Source organism: Octodon degus, unplaced genomic scaffold (assembly GCF_000260255.1).
Source record: "Octodon degus isolate 3935 unplaced genomic scaffold, OctDeg1.0 scaffold00024, whole genome shotgun sequence".
NCBI classification, from domain to species: domain Eukaryota; kingdom Metazoa; phylum Chordata; class Mammalia; order Rodentia; family Octodontidae; genus Octodon; species Octodon degus.
Window position 1 is genome coordinate 9,869,454 of NW_004524600.1, and position 21,186 is coordinate 9,890,639.

The 21,186-nt window shown below is 41.5% G+C and overlaps 1 protein-coding gene across 2 annotated transcripts in view; it reads left to right on the forward strand.

The window, feature by feature from the left end:
• Pde7b (phosphodiesterase 7B) overlaps positions 1-17,260 on the forward strand; it is a 346,847-nt gene extending 329,587 nt beyond the window's left edge. For both annotated transcript variants that reach the window (XM_012514082.2, XM_023712215.1), the window contains 4 exons: positions 5,080-5,224; positions 7,228-7,324; positions 9,813-9,893; positions 14,356-17,260. In XM_012514082.2, the coding sequence (XP_012369536.1) occupies positions 5,080-5,224; positions 7,228-7,324; positions 9,813-9,893; positions 14,356-14,588 (556 nt within the window). In that variant the 3' untranslated portion in view covers positions 14,589-17,260. The remainder of the gene's footprint in view (positions 1-5,079; positions 5,225-7,227; positions 7,325-9,812; positions 9,894-14,355) is intronic.
• The last annotated feature ends 3,926 nt before the right edge of the window (positions 17,261-21,186 follow it).

Consider the following 21,186-nt stretch of genomic DNA (forward strand, 5'->3'; position numbering starts at 1 on the left):
GGACCAAAGTGTAAGAAACTAGATTAAAGGACTGAAAGAAACGATCTGTTCTCTTTGAATTTCATACTTAGCAAACATACCTACCTTTGAAAACTAAAAGTAAGATTTTCTAGTTGTACAAACTTGAAATATTTTAATACCTCCAGAAGTAGCATATAGGAAATAACAAGGAGCATAATTCAAAATGCAAGAACTGCACCCTTCTTAATGACAAGCACGTAGCTCGAGGCCGAGGAGCAAGCTGTATTTCCCCGTAGGACAGGTGGCATGCCCTGGCTTCGATGCTATCTCATGCTGTTTCCTGGTATTCAGAAGAATGTGGAATGCGCAGGAGGGGCCTCAATCTTGATAATGTTTTACCCTCTTGAGCTAAATAAAGCCATGGTATAAAAATGTATGCATTTTATCACAATGATGTATTGCAACACTAAAAAATCTAAATGCAAAATGAACTAAAACCAAACAAGAAATCAAGAAAGAGAAAGGGAGAGAAGAAAAGGTAAATGGAGAGGAATAGGAAAGAACAAAATGAAAGGAAAGAATTCTCTTGAACAATGTTATCTGTGATAATATATAATATAATATAATATAATATAATATAATATAATATAATATAATATAATACAATATAATATAAATTTATGGTACAGGGTCTCACTATGCAGCTCAGATTCATAGTGATCGTCCTGTTTTCAGCCTCCCCAGCCCTGGGATTACCAGCATGTGCCACACCTGGGGACCGACTCAGCACACCTGGGGGCAGGGCTAGCACAGCATGTGGTACCAGGGATAAAATCCTGGTCGCTGCACTTGCCTAAGTAGGCGCTTAGTCAGCTGAGCTATTTCGCCGACCCTCAATGTGCATTCTTTTTATTATTTATTTATATATTTATGTATATATTTAGTACAGGGTCTATAGGGTCTCTGTATACAGATTGGACTCCTAGTGATCCTCCTGTTTTCAGCTTCCCAAGCACTGGGATTACAGGCGCGCACCACCATGCCCAGTCTCAATTGCTGTCTCAGGGCATCCCGGGAACAGGGCCTGCACAGCATGCCGGGGATCGAACCCTGGCCCGTGTATCTGCCTAAGTAGGCACTTTAGTCTGCTGAGCTGTTTGGCCGGCCCCAATGTGCATTCTTAAGCATGTGTCTTAATCTAGAATGCTGACACATTATTTTCTCAGAATACTTGTGAATAGAAATTGTTGGCCAGAAAGTTTGAATTTTTAATGTACTTCTTGCATATTACCAAATTCTTTTTCCAAAAATCTGTATCTACCAATATTTCCTTTTGTGAGTCAGAAGATAATCCACCAATGCACTGCCACTAAAATCAAACTTTATCTTTGTTATATTTTTACACTTGAAAACTTGACACATACAAGTGAGTATATACATATATGTGTTTGTATGTTTGCAAAATAAAGAGAGATTTTCATTCAATTAGCAAGCAATGTTTAAACTAATACTGAAATTTTTTGTATATTTGCTGATCATTGCTATTTATTGAGAAAGCAAATTTTGCATTTGATCTTTTCTATTTCCTATGCGATTTATTCATTTGTAAGAACTCTTTGTATATTAACTATAGTAACCATATATACTGTATATATTGAGGTTTTAGTTTTTCTTTTATTTTAATTCATAGAACATATTTAATTAAAATATTTTATCTTCTAATTATAAATACAATCGATATTCATATTTTTTAAAAAGCCATAGAATGTAAACACAAAGAAGAAAATGAGGGTTGGGGAAATCGCTCAACAGCTTAATTGGTCTTAAGCTCAATCCCTGGTACCAAAGTAAAGAAAATGAAAATCAACCATAATCACACTGTCTTTCCCAATGCTTTTTTGTGATCATAGAAAGCACACATTATGCACATTGTACCCAGCTCTTTTAATGTAACAACAAAACAAGACGTTGTTGTCCATATCAATAATTACAGCTGTGGGGCCAGCAAGATAGCTCAGAGTCTAAAGCACCTGCATAGGCAAGTGTGCAGGGACCACAGTTTGATGCCTGGCACCACATGCCATACCAGCCCTGCCCCCAGAGAAGGCTGAGCCAGCCAAAAAAATAATAATAATTATAGCTGCACATCATCATTTTAATAATTATATAGTATTAATGTACCAGGGTTTAAATAATCCCCTATTTATGAATATTTGTGATTTTTTCTCCTTAAAATGTTTCATTAAACAATAGAATACATACCCATGTAACTTGTTACTTTAGTAACTACAACCTAACCTGTTCATACATGATTTGTAGATGAACTGTTAAATTAGTTCTACCATCAAATGCTGTTAACACTAATTCCTAAACTACCCTCTAGAAACACTGCTAACTCAGCAAATGATTTAGCTGTTACTTTTGACCTTCACCAATAAAGATGGAAGAAATAGTATCACATGGATATTTTAATCTGCTTTTCATTGTACTAAAAATAATATCACTTCCTATTTGAGGGGAATTTTGCATTTTTGTGAATTGCCTGTTTTAGATGATTAATGTTCAGGAATAGATTAAAGATATATATGGGGCTGGTGAGATGGCTCAGTGGTCTAAAGCACCTACTTAGAACAAGTTTAGCGAAACATATGGACCGCGGTTCAATCCCCAGCACCACATGCCAGCCAGCCCCGCCCCCTGGTGGGCTGAGCTGGCCACACACACACACACACACACACGCGCGCGCGCAAAAATAAATAAATAAATAAATAAATAAATAAATAAATGATATATATGTTGCTTATTTTAAAATGTGAATGGACTGGCCAGATAGCTCAGCAGATGAAAGCACCTGCTTAGGCAGAGCACAGTGGCCGGGGTTCCATCTCAGGCATGCCACGCCAGTCCCACCCCTGGGGTGCGCTGAGACAGTGATTGAGACTGGGGGTGGTGGCATACACCTGTAATCCCAGTGCTTGGGAGGCTGAAAACAGGAGAATTACTACAAGTCTGATCTATGTAGTGAGACCCTGTAAACCCCATACTAAATACTTACATACATATATACATACATACATATATAAAATGTGAATGGTGGAACTACAAAGCTATTAGAGTATAAGTAGGGGAATTTTTCATTAGAATTGGGAATGACTTGTTAAACAGGAGATAAAACCTAACAATGAAAAAAGATTTATAGGTTAAGCTGCATTAAAAATTAAAATTTCAACAATAATTGTCATAAAGAAAGCAGGACAAAGCACAGAGTGAGAAGAGATATTTCCAACACATAACTAAAAAAGGGCCAGCTTTTAAAATATGTGAAGGACCCTTAGGTTCACTAAGAAAAAGAGAGACAAGCTAATTGAGTAGTAAAAACTAGAATAGAAAAATCAAAACAAGAAATAAAAATCAACAATAAACCCATGAAAATATATCCAGCCTCAGTAACAAAAATCAGGGGAATTCAAATTAAAAAAACAATGAGTTTGCGTGACCTATTATTAAATTGGAAAAAATGCAAAGGGGAAGAATGTTGAACAATGAGAATCTCATCTTTTACTGCTGAGAGTGAAATTTTAGACAATCATTTTAAAAATTGGCAGTACTTCAGAGATGAGTGCACCCCATGATCCAGTCACGGATGCAGCCCCTAGAGAAGCTTCTGTACATGTACAGGGGACACACATGAGATATTGAATGTGTCACCTTTTTTTTTTGGCTTCACTTTTTTAATGTATTTGGTACAGGGTCTCACTACGCAGCTCTGTCTTGTACTGATCCTCCTATCTCAGTCTCCCCAGTGCTAGGATTACACCCCCAGTCTTGGTGGCCAACTCAGTGCACCAGGGGGTGGGGGTGGGGCTGGTGCAGCACGGGGTGCCGGAGATCCAACCCTGGTCCCTGCGCTTGTATAAGCAGGTGCTTAGTTCACTGAGCTATCTCGCTAGCCCTCTGCACTTGCGCTCTCTCTCTCTCTCTCTCTCTCTCTCTCTCTCTCTGTATTCAACAGGATTTCTTTTTGTCTCCCTTCCATCCTTCCAAATGTGTCACTTTTAACAGCAGCTAAAAACTAGAAACAACTGAAGAGGCCATTGATAACACACTGTAATAGTCCCACACTGGGATACATATAATGAAAGCTACACCCTCCAGATCAACATGGATGAATTTCAGATATATGATTTTAAGCCAAAGTGACAAGACCTGGATTAGTATATACAGTACTATATAACTTGAAGTTTAAAAGGGGTAAAGGTGCATGCACATGTGGTAAAATTATTCTAAGTAGCGTGAAAACCATTACCACAAAGAGTAAGACCATTACCTCAGAGCTGGGTTGAAAGAGCATGATGGGAGAAGTGGGAGAGGCTCTCCTGGAGCACTGGAAGACAAAGTTCTTGACCTGAGTGATGATTACTCAATGGCCGCTTTATACGTATCCATTAAACTGTATATAGATGTACCATGCACTCTACTTACCTATTTCATTTCTAAAGGTGAATTTTAAAAACTGTTATAAAAAATAAAACTAAAAAATAAAAACTGTTATGAGCCAGGCATGGGGGTGCATGCCTGTAATCCCAACACTCACTAGGGAGGCTGAGGCAAGAGGATTGCAGCAAGATCTAGGCCAGCCTGAGCTACATGGTGAGTTCAAGGCCAGCCTGCACTACAAAGCAAGACAGTCTAAAAAAAAAAAAAAAAAAAGTAAAAAATGTTTAAATTAAAAAATGAACCATTCCTTCCATGAATTGCTTTTACATGTGAAATAAATCTCTACCATGCTGTTATTTTTACAAAATATCCCCTTTCCCCCTTAGGGTATGTATTTCTATTTGGTTTTTGGTCTGCCCTCATGGGAACCGTAGACATGTATAAACTCCCCCAGGCATCTGCCCAAGGTTTCATCACTCTGTGCATCTCCTGTCCAAGAATAGGAGACTCCTCGCTCCTGGGCTGGGGGAGAAGGGGGTGTCCTGGGACTCGGGTGGAAGAAAGACAAGGAAAGGTAGAAGTGAAACCACAAGACACCTGAGGGAGAAGTAGTCAAGCATCCTCCTCAAAGAGATTTGTTTTGTGTGTGTGTGCTTTTCTCTTTTCATTCTACGAATGCAGACAGGATATTGAACAGCAGCTGGGCTCCCTGATCTTGGCCACAGACATCAACAGGCAGAATGAATTTCTGACCCGGTTGAAAGCTCACCTCCACAACAAGGACTTAAGACTGGAGGATGCCCAAGACAGACACTTCATGCTTCAGGTAAACAACAACAACAAAAGCCATCGGCTTTGCTCCACCAAAAACATTTAGGGCATGATCAATGATTTTAGCACATCTGAGGAGTTTTTTCCCATGGTATAAGTTAGAGTAGTGACCTACTTTATTAAAAGCTTTGAGACACATGAATTGTTAAGTGGTTTCCAAGCAAAATCTAGGTTTCACATCAATAAGTTGATAATATCTCGCTTTTCCTTGTGCAGTAACTACTTCGCCACAAAGTAGCCCCACTAGATGGTTGCACACACACAATGAGGGCTGTTTTACTGCTTTTGTGTTTGTGTTTGCGGTGCTGAGCATAAAAACCATTGAATGCTAGGCAAGCATTCTACCACTGAGCTACACCCTCAGCCCAAGTGTTTACCACATTTTGTGATTCTGTGGCTACAAAACTGACCTGTGTGATACTGTGCGGTTTTGAATGGCTTTTTCTGCATCATAAAAGTGTATTGTTAATCATAGTACTATCAAAAGTTGAAAGGCAAGAGACTTTCCTTTACCTAAAATCTGTTTGAATAGGTTTTGCTTTACTATCTAAACTGTTCTTTTCACCTGAGGGGTACTATTCTTAGATGCCAATAAATAAACTATTTTAAGTTTAACTCAGTTGAAGTGACTTGAATTGAGCCCAACCCTTCCTCCTTTACTCCATAACAAGAACTTCATTTATGACTGAGAATGAGGTCAGAGTTGACCTGGGAATTAGCAGTGTGACCTGCTATCCAAACCAGAGCCACCTTCTTGCTTCTTCATAGTCTATCTTCCTTCTAACCTTTTGGCACAACAGACCAATCCCGTGGACCATGAACTCATCTAGATAGATCAACTAACCAGGGAACTAAAGACTGATGCATCTGATGTCTTTGTTCAGGTTCTCATGCAGTGCTCTATAGCTACCCAATGTTTCCACCCTGTAGCCAGGAAGTACCCTACTCCCAGCTGAAAAGCTGTGGCTCCCTCCTGCCTTCTTCCCAAGTGACTTTTCTGGTACCCCAGTGCTCAAAGATGAAGCAGATGTTTGATTTGAGTGGCCCAAGCCAAATTATGAATAGTGAAAAGATTTGACCTGAACACTCACATTTCCCAGGGAAGACTTATTAACTGAAATGAATCCTTAAAAGGCAGATCTGGAGGGGACACCTACCCCTTACCTACTCCAACACATAGCAGTGCCACCACCAAGTAGGAGGTAAATAAACAACCAAATTTGCAATTTCCTGTGACCCAGGACTCTCCCAGATACCAAGGAAGTGTCAAAACAATGGACACTAGTGGTAGGCCAGGCTCTTGGCAGCAGTCTCTTAGCAGGTAATGGCCACAGGAGAGAATCTATCTGACCAGAAATTCAAGGTGACCTCCCTGGGGTCAACATCACTGACATTCCTGGTGCAGACCAGCATGAGCAAGCCAGGAAGGCCCAGAGTTAGCTGTGCAAACATAGCACTCCTAGTTTTTCTGTAACTCAGCACCAGCACTGGCAACTGGAGCTCACTTACACATGCAGGTGCAGGTAGAGAAATGCAAACACACATAATGTTAGTGCTATACGGATTGGGTCCACAGGACAGTGAGGCCCACATGATCTCATTGAGCCTGGCCAGGACTCCTGCAGCCTCACTGCCTGTAAGAGATGAGGAGCCAAAAAAAAAAAAAAGAAAAAGAAAAAAAGAAAAAAAAGAGGTGAGGAGCAGGGCCCAGGCTTTCCTTGGCCCGCCTAGCCCAAGACTCCTCCAGGAAGCTCTGTATCCTTCAGCTGTGGCTCTTCTCTCCTTCTGGCCTTTATAAAGCAGAAATTATAAAAGAAGGGTTTTGTGTAGTTGTGAATAAAGGCTATTTCCTGAAGGAGCCAGACAGGGAGGCCCTGTGTAAATACAGGCCTAGGACCATGTGAAAGATCAGCAGTCTCGACAGCACCGTTGGCTTAGGGAATGTTTGCGCAGAAAGGTCGTCCTTTGACAGTCTTTCCCTGCCTTGTCATTTCTCAGATCGCCTTGAAGTGTGCTGACATTTGCAATCCTTGTAGAATCTGGGAGATGAGCAAGCAATGGAGTGAAAGGGTCTGTGAAGAATTCTACAGGCAAGGTTGGTAGTGATCCAGCAGCAGAGATTCCACTGCCCTTTCTCCTTCTAGGCATTTATCCTACGAAAACAGGAAATGGCTGATCTATCATGACATTTGTTCTTCCATCAACTCGTATTATCCTAACCTTTCTCATTAGCTCTCTTGCAAGCCATCCAACTCTTTTGTTTAAAAAAAAAAAAGTGAGTGAATAATGTTGACTTACTATGGAAACAACTAGGAATAAGGGGCTACAAAAAAGAATAAAAGTGGAAGATATATGTAGATATATAGATAGAAACAGAGATGATAGATGATTAATAAATAGACAGATAGAATATCTATCTAGTATATCTATCTATCTCTTTCTAATAAGGTGAGGAGCAGCCTGATGTTTACCCTGACATTCATTTTAATGAGCTGAGCACAACCTAAAGGCTAAGTGCCATTTTCAGTCAATGTCTTCTACTCTCACAGAGGAGGAGTCAGGTCTTTATGTCTGCCTTCCTCTTACTGTCTTAAACAAAGTCCATAGTGAAATAAAATAGGGCTGCCAGAAGATCAAGTTCATCCCTTTAAAGATAGTTTCAACACTGAAGCAGAAAAGTGTTGCTGTGAAAAATATGAATGGGTTCGAGAGAAAGATGAATGGCCCTGAGTTAGATTTTCGTTTTTGAAAGGTTACCTTTCTTCAGAAATAAGGCAATGAACTCGCAAGCAGGATCTTGATGTTGGGTGGGATAACGGCCTTACAACATAGCCTTGTTTCTTCAGGCTTGGGTTCAGTATCCAGGATGTTTGTTCAGGAACTAGCAGTAGCCTCACACTAGTGACAGTATCAGGTTTGAGAGGCTGAGAACAAATAAAGCTTGAAGTGTCCCACATACCAGCTCTGTGGGGAGGTCAAATAGCAACAGAGAGTCTTTTGAAGAAGCTTCCATTGAAAGATGTGTCAATGACATTGTGATGGCCCCAAAAACAGAAGACAAAGAAGCATCAAGTTCATGTGGGCCCAGAAGGCTTCGTTCCCTGGGCTTTCTCTCAGAATAAAAGTCCCTAAGCATCTCCTACAATTCTGTAATTTCACTTGAATTGAGTGTGTGTGGCTAGAAATCAAAAGCTCAGTTCTACTTGCCCATGATATAAAATCTCCACGGGGGACAAAACAAAAGGGAATATGATGGAATTGGTGCAAAAAGGTTTTAGATTAAGTAAGATAAGTACTTCCTTTACTCATGTGCTATATAAACTATTAGAATAGCAGTGAAACAGGAACTAAGACCTCCATCCTTGAAAATCAATGGGGTAGAAAAGATTCTGCTCTGTCCCACTCAGTTCTGACTCGTCATGTGCCGCTCTTGGCCTTCAACTATGGTTTAACCCTTTTTTTGTTCTTGTAGCACCTTCTTTAGACTCTGAGCAACATGGCGCTGGGACCATGTCACTTGGGCAGAGAGTAAGCCCCATAGAGTGAGGGCATCAGAGTTGTTAACTAAGTAAATAAATGCCACCAACCAAGTAAGGCACCCTATAGTATCTCTGCCAAATTGGTTCTAAAATATATATAAGTACAGCACTATAAAATTCTAAAACCTGGAATATTTGTAAGTGATCAATTAAGGAGAGTTTTCACACATTTTGCTCTGGCATGTTCTCTGACAAAGGACAAGACTAAGAGGGCAATCCTTTTTATTTAATGCCTTATGGTCTCCAGAAGTTGTACCTGGTTTGAGAGGATCAGACTCTGGTTACCCAAGCTGACTGTCCTCCATATGAATTTTTTTTCCTGTGAGGTACTGGGAGCTACTCTACCACTGAGCTACATCCTCAGCCCATTTTATTGTTTTATTTTGTGACAAGATCTCACTAACTTGTCCAGCCGGGCCTTGAACTTGAAATCCTCCTATTTTAATCTCTTTCCTAAGTAGCTGGGATTACAGGTACCCTGCTCCTGATTTTTTTTTCCTATAAAGATAATGTGTATCATTATGATTAATCCTATTCTGATTTTTCAGTTATGAATTTAGACTCCAATCCCCACTCTTCATAGCCTGGTCTGGCAAGCAGGCTTCCATAGAATACCAGCTATCCTAGACAAAGTAAAATGAATATGATCCAAAGGGAAAATCTCCAAATCAAGAGTGAAGGCACAGGAGGACAAAAGTATGAGATCTTGTGAACTATGAAAATTGTTAGAGCCTCACCACAGATAGGATTCCAAACACCTTGTACCTCCCTTCCCATTTCTCAATAGCTTTAAGAAATTACAAGTTCTGTCCTGTTGTGACTACATATTGATATGTCCACAGTCAACCTAGTATCCCAATAGCTTTTATCATATAAGCCAGCACAGCAAGACAGAGAAGATCATTGCTAACAGGTTCTGCAGGATAACAAGCCGAGGAACAGTGAGCCCCGCAGTAACTTCTTCCAACAGGGTCCTTAAAACTATTGCCACATGTTTCATCAATTCTGGATTACCAATAGGTTTCTTCTTTTTATTCCTCTTAGGTGACCTTGAGCAAAAATTTGAACTGGAAATCAGTCCTCTTTGTAATCAACAGAAAGATTCAATCCCTAGCATACAGATTGGTGAGTTGAATTCCATGTCAGTTTGAAATGAATAGTTTGGCACCTGTTCCGGGAGTCACAAAACAACAACAAGAAAGACGCACACACAGCTTTCCAAAGTTCAGTGCTGGAGGTCAGAAGGGCTGAGTCCAAACAGACATTTTTTTTTATTTTTATTTTTTTTGCTCCGAATGCCTTCAGGGCAGGTTTGGCTGGCTTGAGTTGTAGAGATACAGCAACCTGAGCCTGACTGCTTTGTTGAAGCAGCCACTTAAAGAGCTGAGCTAAGGGGCAGGGCCCCTGACATTTTCTTTATTACTGATCCACTAGATAATTCTCAACTGAGAAATTATGAAAAACAGGAGACAAGTATTGTAAGCCTTTAGTTAACATAATGCTGTTATCATATTAATGTTATGGTTTAGAATACAATTAAAATCAAATCCAGTAGAAGAAAAGTAAAAAGAATCAGCTATTTAGAGATGAGCAGTCCGCCAGACTGGGCTTCAGGACCCTTCCAGTGTGGGTCTCGACCCCCAGCCCAAACACTCATTCCCCAAAGCACAGGCCTCAGGTGCCAGAGCACTGTCATCCTCGTGTGGCCTATGGTCGCACATGTCTCTGTCTCCCACCTCAACTCACATTCTCAACTTCATTTTCTTAAAGCCACACTCTCTTTTCAAGTGTAAACTGCTAAAGGGTGATGTGGGGAAATCCAACAGAATTCTCACTTTATCTAACTGTACTATGCATAAGCTCATTAACCACAGCAAATGATGCAAATTTGACTGCTTCAATGAAGTATTTTTGTTCCAGTAAGAATTTCTATCACAACCTTAAAACTCTTGTACCATCTACGTGCAAAGCAAGCCTTTTCTTTTCGGTGCAGTTTCCTTCCATTAAAACCAAACATAGAACTTCAATTCTTTTTCTTATGAGTCTGGCCCTGAAATATAGCAGTTCATGTTTTTTCTACTGTGCCCACAGACTTAAGGCAGCTAGCTGGATGCATTCATAGGGCTATACACCATTGCAAGGGGCACAATTTAATGTCTTGGCATTGGTAGGGAAAGGGGCACGTGGAAAGACCAACTGAAGGCGAAGAAAATCAGAGCACATTAAGGTGATATGCTGATGGCCCTGTGTGGCAAATGTAACCCCCAGTGAGTTAGAAATTCATCCTCAGGAAGTAAAAGCTAGGTGGATTCAGCTTTGAAAAATATGAATGGAATATACAAATATTTGAATGGGTATACATAGAATTATGACATTAAGGATGATCCATCTCTTTCCAAGTTGCTCTTAATATTATTATGTTGTTTTTTGATAATTAAATTGATGCCTCCATCCAAAGATGGGGGAAGAGTAGTAAAAATACAGAAGCCAGGGCAGATACAACATCAGTGACAGAAATACAGCCTTACTACCTTGGATACAGTGTGTCCTGTTGTGGAGGCTCTGCAGATAAGCTTCCTAATCCCAAAACACTATATTGAACTCTGGCTAGAAAAAAAAAAAAAAAAAAATTTCCAGGTTATTTTGTTACCTGTTAATGACATTTTGAAACACACAGACATACACACACACACACACACACACACACACACACACACACACAAACACAGCATTCACCCTTTTAAACACACAACCTGGATTTGCAAGGCAGCCCTGATTTCAGAGATTCTGTCCTGCTGTTGTCATGAGAACACACTTACTGTGTCACATCGTATGTCCTGATTTTCAGCTCAGGAAATTGTGGTTACCATAGATACTTCTTTTACAAATGGGGTGGAGGTTGAGTGAATAAATAGGGAAATCCCATGGATGCTACACCGATGCACCAATAATGAGAAAGAGAAGCTGGTTGTAAAATGTCTTCCGGTTCACAATGCTCTTTCTCGTTCCGTATGTGCCAGCTTGCACAGACTCAGAGCTGGGAAGCACCATGAGGGCAGATCAGAAAAGCCTAACGGATAGCAGAATCTAAGGGAAGCTGCAGGCTCCAGCCTTCCTCTCCCCTGAGCCCCATCCAGCGATGATTTTCCCACTGGCTCCTAGTAATACAGCTATGTCCTCTGCCCTGCTTCCCTTCTGTCTAAAAGATCTCTTCTCTTTCCTGTCCCAGTCCAAAATGAGAATTTTGTAAGTGCAGGTCTCAGTTAGGCTTAGATCTGCTTTTCCTATTTAAGTAATTCAAGTTTACCCAAATGAACTCGGGACATGGTATTTCCTCCCAACACCAGCACTTGCCCCTCTCTCTGTCTCATGGTGTCTATTCAGGCTTTAAAATCATTTTTCCACCTAGTGTAAGAGCTCTGTATGTCTGATAAGTATAAATAATGATATTCATATTTTAAACAAGAGTAACATCATTTTACAAACTATCTTTTTAGATATCTAATATCTAATTTTTAAGTAAAAGGCATTAGAAAGTAAATATGGAGATTGTTAAGGAGAGAAGAAAATTCAAGAATAGCAGGCACAGTGGCAGCTACACAGCATCCTGTACCAGGAGGGTGGCAAGTTCAAAGCCAGACAGAGCAGTTTATCAAGACTGTGTCTCAAAATAAAAGATCAAAAGAAATAAAGGTGTGTCTCAGTGGTACAGCAACCCTGGGTTCAGTTACTGAGCACAAGAGAGAAAGGAAGGAAGGCGAAAGGAAAAGAATGGAAGAGTAGGGATAGAGAGAAGGAAAGGATAACAGAAAGAAAGAGAAAGAAAGAAAGAGAAAGAAAGAAAGAAAGAAAGAAAGAAAGAAAGAAAGAAAGAAAGAAAGAAAGAAAGAAAGAAAACAGGGAGAGGGAGGAAGGGAGGGAGGGAAATAGGGAAGGAAGGAAGGGAGAGAGGAAGGGAGGGAGGGAGGGAGGTCTGACTATATGACTTTATCAAAACGCCCAGTACAAACATGTAGCTACTGGTTTAACTTCTTCCCTTGCATTCAGGTTAACTAAAATGATCTCACAGGGGCTGGCGAGATAGCTCGGTGGTCAGAAGCACCTGCTTAGGCAAGCTTAGGCAGGCGCAGGGGACAGCAGTTCCATCCCAGCACCACATGCTGCAGCAGCCCCGCCCTCCAGGTGGGCTGAGCTGGCCAAAATAAATAAGTAAATAAAATAAAAATAAAATGATCTCACAGTATTTAAATCATATTTCACATAAGATGAGATAATGCAAAACTGTACAGGAACAGTTCACATTGTTGTAGCTTTTTCCTATCTTTCTAGCATCCTCAAAGGCCAAATGTCTACTCTGTGCCCAGTAAAAAGATTACCAAATCAAGACATAATTCATAAACCCATAAATGCACAGGCTTAGCTGCTGGAAAATATTATTATGCTGTAAAACATTTGTCTCTTCTTCCCACATTTACATTTCAAGGAAAAACAATGAAACCTAAATAAATCCCAGTTTGTGATGATTCCAAGAATTCTGGCTTAGACTGAAAGTTATCTTTGCTTAACAAATCATATTTAATATGGAAAACACATTAACATCTAAACACAATTAGGAAGCATCAGATCCTCAATCATTAAGAGAACAGACATCAAGCAGAGAAGTAAGAGGGACTGTTCTTACAGCTAAAAAACTGTACTTAAACTGAATGGGCTTGCTTTCCAACTTAGGGCCAGGGCGCACCCTTGCAAAGAGTTTTTTCCGTTTGTTTTGGTTTTTGTATTTTAGGCGTCTACAGGGTGTTCAGGATCTCACTACTAGAGACTAGTAGTGATCCGCACACGCACCACTCCCAGTCTCAAATACCATCTCCACGCGTCAGGGGATTGAACCCCGGACCCCTGAGCCTGCTTGCAGGTGCTTTAATCCACTGAGCTATTTGGCTGGCCGTTCCCTGCAAATAGTAACAGCCCCTATTCACTCAGGGCTTCTTCTGTGCCAGGAGCTGTTAAGCACTGTACATGTTGTGTTAGTCAGTTTTTCATCACTGTGACAACTTTCTGAGAAAAACAGTTTAAAGGAGGCTAGGTTTGTTTTGGCTCATGGTTCCGGAGGATTTAGGGCTTGGGCAGCTGGCTCCATTGCTTTAGGCCAGTAGAGATTCAAAAGCGCCACAGCAGCGGGCCTGGCGGAAACGCAGCCCAGCTCCTGCAGAATACAGAGAAAGGAAGAGTTAGAGAAGGACCCGGGACTGGAGGCGTCCCGGAGGTCATCCCTCATCATCTGCTCCCTTCAGCTGGGACCCTCTCCTGCTTCCATCACCTCCGGATGATGCTCTTAAATTCGGATCTCAAGCGGGTGGGCAGGCTGTGGGCTTGCTTGCTGTTGTTAGCGCTTTTGCACAAAAGAAGAAACTGAGGCACCGAGAAGCTCAGGGACAGGCCCACAACAACACAGCTCAGGGACCTGTTAAGGGTAGAGCCCGCACTGTGCTGGCGTGGCTGTCCCCGCCGGGTACCTCGGACCCCGCGCGCGCGCTCGGGAGGGGCTGCGCGGCGAGGCCTTGGTGACGGCGGACTTGTGTTGCAGGTTTCATGACCTACATCGTGGAGCCGCTCTTCCGCGAGTGGGCGCGCTTCACCGGGAACAGTTCGCTGTCCGAGAGCATGCTGAGCCACCTCGCCCACAATAAAGCCCAGTGGAAGAGCCTGCTGTCCAAGCAGCACAGGCGCAAGGGCAGCGTCCCCGGCGCGGACCCCGACGGCCCGGCGCAGAGCGAGGCGCAGCCTGCGGCCCGGAGCGACGACGACAACGCGCCCTAGCGGCCCCGGGGACGCTGGATCTCCAGAGCGAGCGAGCGAGCGAACGAGCGAGGCCTCCGGGAGGCGCCACCGAGGGGCTCTGGCCAGCAGCCCGGCGCTCCTGGGTTTTGTCCCAGGCTCCTTCGAACGTCGCCCTCCTCCCACTTACCAGCCTCCCCTCCTTTTCCCAAGTGTACAGAAGCCATTTGTCACCTCAGCATTTGCTGCCGAAACAAGCAACTCCATTCAGTCATGCGGGACCTGACCCTCGTCCCCCAGGAGAAGACAGGAGTGAGCAGGAGGTGCTGTGTCTGCCGTGGCCCTCTGGGCGCGGGTCGCACTGCGACAGGCAGCAGCCCCGAGGTCCAGAGCATTTTGGGGTTCACCGTCCGACTGCTGATCCGCAGGACAAACACACCAGCATATTTGGAACTTGGAGGATATCGGTCTTAAGTGCAACAGCACAAACGCGAGTGTGAGAGTACCTTCTATTTTAATAATAATTATTATTATGAGAATAATAATAAATCTTTTTAACTTTTATATTTTATGCACTAGACAATGGATCTAAAACTCTGGACTAAGATTATTCAGTGTACCCAAACTTGAACAGGGGGTTCATTGTTTTCCTATTGACTTTACGCCACTTTGGGTCAGCGATTTTGGCATCTTCTCAATTTAAGAATCACGTTTCCTTCTGATCAGGGGAAGGTGCTGTACAGTTCACTCGTTTGCACCATTAGCCAATCTGTCTTTTATGGATTCAGTGACCTGTTTATATTCACACATGTACATTTTCTGTAAATAACAAGCGCTACTGATTCCCATGCCAAAATACATGAGTATTATGGGATTGCTACCTGTATAAACAATGGCACTGTGAACAGAATACTGTTAGTTTTAATACAAGAGAATGCATTTGTAAATATGGTATAGAGTTTATTAATATACTATTGTTTGCAGATAAAGGCCTTAACTTTAAACATCTTTTTCATCTTCTGAAAGCTGCCCAACCTAAATCCTCACAGATGTCTCTCTGAACTGCCTGCCCAGGGCCATCACTACACTTTCCACCGCAAACCAAAACTGAGAACAGCACGGGGGACGTGTTTGCATGGAAACTTCACGCGCATTCCGCTTGAGACCATAGTGTTTAATCTATGGCGCCAAGCATCCTTCCCTGAGATGACCGAGACCTTTCAGCAAGCCTGAAGCCACTTCTCAACGCAGTGACGCTGCACACTGCTTTAACAAGCCAGCTGATAAGTTCGTGTTTCTGTGACGTGTTATGGAACATGGCGGTGCATCAGCCTCCTAGGAGACATAGCAGGTCTTGGAAACATCCCAGACCCTGCCATCCAACCATCAGGGAATTCCCTGCTGCCATCCCACCTATCTGTCTGTTATGGCTACAGTACCAAAGTATCTTTGGTCTATGATTGGTGTGTGTTTCCTTCGTGTTAATAGTAATTGGATTTTTCTTTTTCCTTAATTTCCTGTAAACCAATACCCCACTGTTTAGCTGAAATTAACATTATTTAAGTAAAGAAACTATTTCAGTTTTATGGCAGATTCGACCTTCATTGTGATCAGTTATGGCTGGAGCTAGTAGAGATACTTCCGAATTTTGTTGTCCTTTTTCTCGGCAGACACTTGACTGCAAAATCCAATTGTGATAAAAATTTTCCTAGTCTGCTAAACCCTGTGCATTGAATCATTTCCTTAGAAGTTCTAGCATAATTAATGCTCAACAAAAATTGTTGATGTCCATTTTTTTTTTACCTTAAACAATGTGGTGGTGGAAGACTAATCATTTCTGCCATAATTGAGCTGTTTCTCAACCTTGTAGAAGAGACAGCCAGCTCTCAGTTCCTAAGTACAATGGGTTTGGTTTTCCTTTTTTCTCCTGACATAAATATTAAACATTAGAAACTTGACTGGCCTGTAATAAGTTCCTGTAAGAGAGACTGAGGCTTGTAGAGGTATGGTTTAGGGAAAAATTTGGAAAGTTGGTTTTATTTTCATTAAAGAAGGTGAGATTGTCAGATGGCACTAATGAAAGTGTAAAGATCTTATGTAATGGGTGGGTGGTAAACTGAAATTACTGAGATAGGTAAAAAGAGAAATGGTATAAACATAGAAAACATTAACTTTTGCTTTCTGTAATGACTATTAATTGACACCCGTTTCATTATCACGTAACCATTCTGAAACTCAGTTTGATGAGGCCCCAGAAGAGAATCTGTCAGTCGAATTCCTGCTTTCAAACCTCTCTCATTCGGTTAGATGATTCAGAGTGCTGTGGAGTAGTCTGTTTTTAACGCACATGAGATTAAATCAAGCAATGAGATTGCTGGGAATGGAAAAGTAGAGATAGGAAAGAAGACATTGTTTTGGCTAATGGAACCTCTACCTTGAGCTAAAGTAGATTTTGTTTAAATTATAATTATATCATAACTTAACTAAAGAAGATCAAAGGTGATCTGAGTAGCTTCGAGTTTATAGAGCAAAAAGTTCTGGTTACAACTGAGTTCTAAAGAAGAGCTCACTGATAAAACTTCCAGAACACCCAATGATTAATCCTATGTAGTATACTAAAAATCTGAAGTAAAATGAGATGTGGTCCAAAACTAGGTGCATTTGTCTTTGTCATTCAACTGTCTGGAGAGTTAAGTCCCACTTTGTTGGAAAAATAATAATAATAAATAAGAAAAAGAATGTGAAAGCTTTTCTTCTTGCCTACTAGTGGCTCTCTTGTAATACTTCAACAAGAGTCCAATTACAAGTTGAGATATACCTACTGGATCATCCACAGGTTTTTATCATTACAGTCTTATTCTGCTAGCCCATATATCATCAATCACTGACTTACAGAGTTTAATTCTTTCATTGCTTGAGAAAAAAGGACACAAAGGGCTATTTTTAGTAAGCTAAAGGTAAATAAAGTGAAGATCAAATTAAGAAAGTAAGTATACATCACTGCCGGGCCTCATAGTAAAAACAGCAATGAAAAGTCAGAGCTGACTCGTGAAACCCCAGCCTGCCTGATAGCTCCCTGCTAGGCTACATAAAAACTGGCTGTTTCTCCTACTTATGGCTTCCCACACAGGGGCCTGGAGTGTGTCTGGTAACCCTGTCTTCAGGTAGTTCTCCCTGTAAAACATAGACTTACTTTGTAATCTTTTCTCATGTTGAATCAGATAATGCGCACTGGTTTGGATTTGGCTATGAGCTTGTAGCCCACTGTATTTCTCATGCTTTGTTCCTTTAAGCAAACCCTTAAAATTGTGTCATTTTTGTGTACACATGTAAGGTTTGGGGAAAAATTTGTGAATTTTGCTCAAAATGTGGCCTAAATATCCATTGGCATGTCTAGATGAACAATTAAAAATAAAGATAATTTCTTAAAAATATCAGAATATGAAAATATCCTGATTCTTACCAAGTAACATATTACCAGCCAACCAATAAGAAACCATGATGAGACGAATGTTTAAGGAAAGAGCAGTGGTACAAACACGGTCCATGTGGTCCATTCCATCCGGGGACTCCAGACACACCTGTGTGGATGATGACATCACTTGCCACTTAGCACCAAGCTAGGAAAATGGCCCAAAAAACCTTCAGCTCTACATCGCTCCAAGGTTCTGATATTTTTCTCAATTCACATTTTTCAAAACTCATTAATGAGAACAAGGTACAGGTTTTAGGTTATGCAAATATAGAAACTTCATTATTTGCAAAAAAAATATAGTCTCATTTTTCAGAATTGAAAGTTGTGTAGAACAATAAAACAGTTCAAAGCAGGACAATGAGTAGCCTACAAATATCTTTAAATACATTAGAAAAAGCATAGCTCATGTCTTCCAGAAACATCCCTATATCTTTTTTTTTTTTAATGTATTCAGTATAGGGTCTACAGGGTCTCACTACACAGATACACTCATACTGATCCTCCTGTTTTCAGCCTCCCAAGAGCTGGGATTATAGGCATGCACCACCAGACCCAGTCTCAATCACCCTCTCAGTGTGCCCCAGGGACAGGGCAGGCACAGCACACCAGGGATTGTACCCAGTTCCTGTGCTCTGTCTAAGCAGGCGCTTTAATCTGCTGAGCTATCTGGCTGGCCTAGTTTTTTTTTTTTTTTTTTTTTTTAATGTATTTAGTACAGGGTTTACAGGATCTCGCTATGCAGCTCAGACTCGTAGTGATCCTCCTGTTTTCAGTTTCCCCAGCGCTGGGGTTGCAGGTGTGCACCACCACTCCCAGTCTCCTGGGCAGGGTCATGCACCTGACAGCAGGGCCGGCTCAGCATGTGGTCTATATCTTTACATATTCCCCATATCCATTTCATTAAGATTTTTACGTAGAACCCTGTGACTTTTTTAATACTTCTTCATGTCTGAATGCAAAGCCACATTTGTGTGGATCATAAAATCAAAAATCAACAGAGACCCAATGGTATCTTAACTAAGGAGCAGCCATGACTTTCAAATGTTCGTAGAAGCACATTTGAAGGGAACACACATAAACAGTTAAATTTCAATTGAGCTAGGGCTGATGGAAGATTTGCTATGCTCCAGGTGTGCCGGAGATTGAGATATGAAACACCCAGTTCCTCCAGGAACATTCAATCTGTGGCAGTGACTGGCATTATCAGTGAGTGCTTCTGAGAGAATCTGAGGCAGCCAAAGGTGCCTCCTAGATCTCAGACAACATGATAGAAAGTAGGTAAGTTTCCAAGATAAAAGCAGGCCCCTGTCCTTTTCTGTCATTAACTTAGTCTGAGTTTTGAGGAGAGTCATCAAATACACCATAAAATTATTTCCAACTAATAATGCCCTTTACAGCATTTTGGCAGTGAAGAGATTGCCTACAGAAAGCACCAAGCATCTCTGCTGTGTGGTCGACTTTCAATCGATAGAACATTTGTCCTCTGACATAACAAAAAACTTGGCAAATAGCTATTCATACATAGGTAAGAATAGGGAGAATTAAGAGAGAAATAAAGAGGTGTCAGTGATTTCCTATTAAGAAATCGAAATTTGCCTTTCAGCTGGAACAGCCGTCTTCCAGTAGTTTGCCAAAATGACTAACACAAAGGGCAAGAGGAAGGGAACCCAGTATATGTTTTCCAGGCCTTTTAAAAAAGTGGGGTTGTTCCTTTGGCCACATACACGTGAATCTACACAAAGGGTGATATTGTAGATATCAGGGGAATGGGTACTGTGCAAAAAGAAAGGCCTCATAAATGTTACTGTGGCAAAACGGAAAGAGTCGACATTATGCAGCATGCTGTTGACATTGTTGTAGCAAGTTAAGGGCAAGATACCTGCCAAGAGGATTAATGCGCATATTGAGCACATTGAACACTCAAAAAGTTGTGATAGCTTCCTGAAACGTGTCAAGGAAAATGATCAGAAAAAGAGAAAGAGAAAGGTACCTGGTTCAACTGGAGCACCAGCCTGCCCCTCCCAGAGAAGCGCACTTTGTGAGGGCCAATGGAAAGGAACTTGAGTTGTTGGAACCTATTCCCTATGGATTCATGGCATAAGCTGGGGATGTTGCTCTGCCATTCAGTACCTAATTGGCAGCTTAAGTGTTGTTCTAGGTTCTATGTAAAAATAAAATCATCCTCTGTTGTAAGGGTGGTTTTCTTAGTGGAACAGATATGTGGTGCCTTCTTACCTCAGAAATATTTGCAGCAGATTTTCACCATACCTAGTAATTGTATCTAGTCTTTTCAGTGTTTTTCTTGATGAAAGATATTGCTGAGGTATTGGGCAGGTATATACCCAAATATTCAAATATTTATAAAAAATTTCTATTGGCTTGAAGATCCTGTAAATCATCATGGGGAAAAGATGAATCAAAATAAATGGAAGTCACTTCAGAAACAAAAAAATCAAAATTCATTTTTACAGTTTTTGACACTCAGCTAATTTAAATACTTGTCTATTTGAAAAGCTGAATAAAAAGATAATCCCTTCAATCTGTTGCCCAAAGCAAGATCCACTTAACATATTTTTCTGGTTAGTCCCCCAGAATCTAGGAGAAAGGCCAATGTATCTTCTCACTGCAGTTCCACAGAAATGTCAATGAAGGAAACAAGGCATAAAAACAACATTAGTCATGTACCTCCCTTCTACGTAGGCCACCAAAGCTCTAATTCTTGTCGGTACAGCTGTGTTCCTGTGGCTCGGCCTTGAAGGTGCGTGGAGCTTTTGGCAAGGAACGGCCATGGGTTGGTGTAGCCCAGGCTTCCCTCAGTTCACACCACTCACACGTTTCTAAATACGTCCCCAGCTACTGCTTATTGTCTCTCTTAGTCACTCGTTCCATGCTGAGACACAACACCCAACACCCCGAACTTAAAGGAGGAAAGGCTTATTGGGGCTCACATTTCTGTCCACAGTCCGTGGGCATCAAAGAGGAAACAGCATAGCCAACAGGCATGGGAGAGGAGAGCTATTCACATCCTAGTGCCCCTGCAGCAGAGCACGAGAGGAAGAGTGTGGGGTCAAGACAAACCATTCCAGGCCGTGTCCCTGGTAACCTATCTCCTTCACCCAGACCTCAGCTCCAATAGCAAGCCAGCTATTCCACCCCATGACCCAA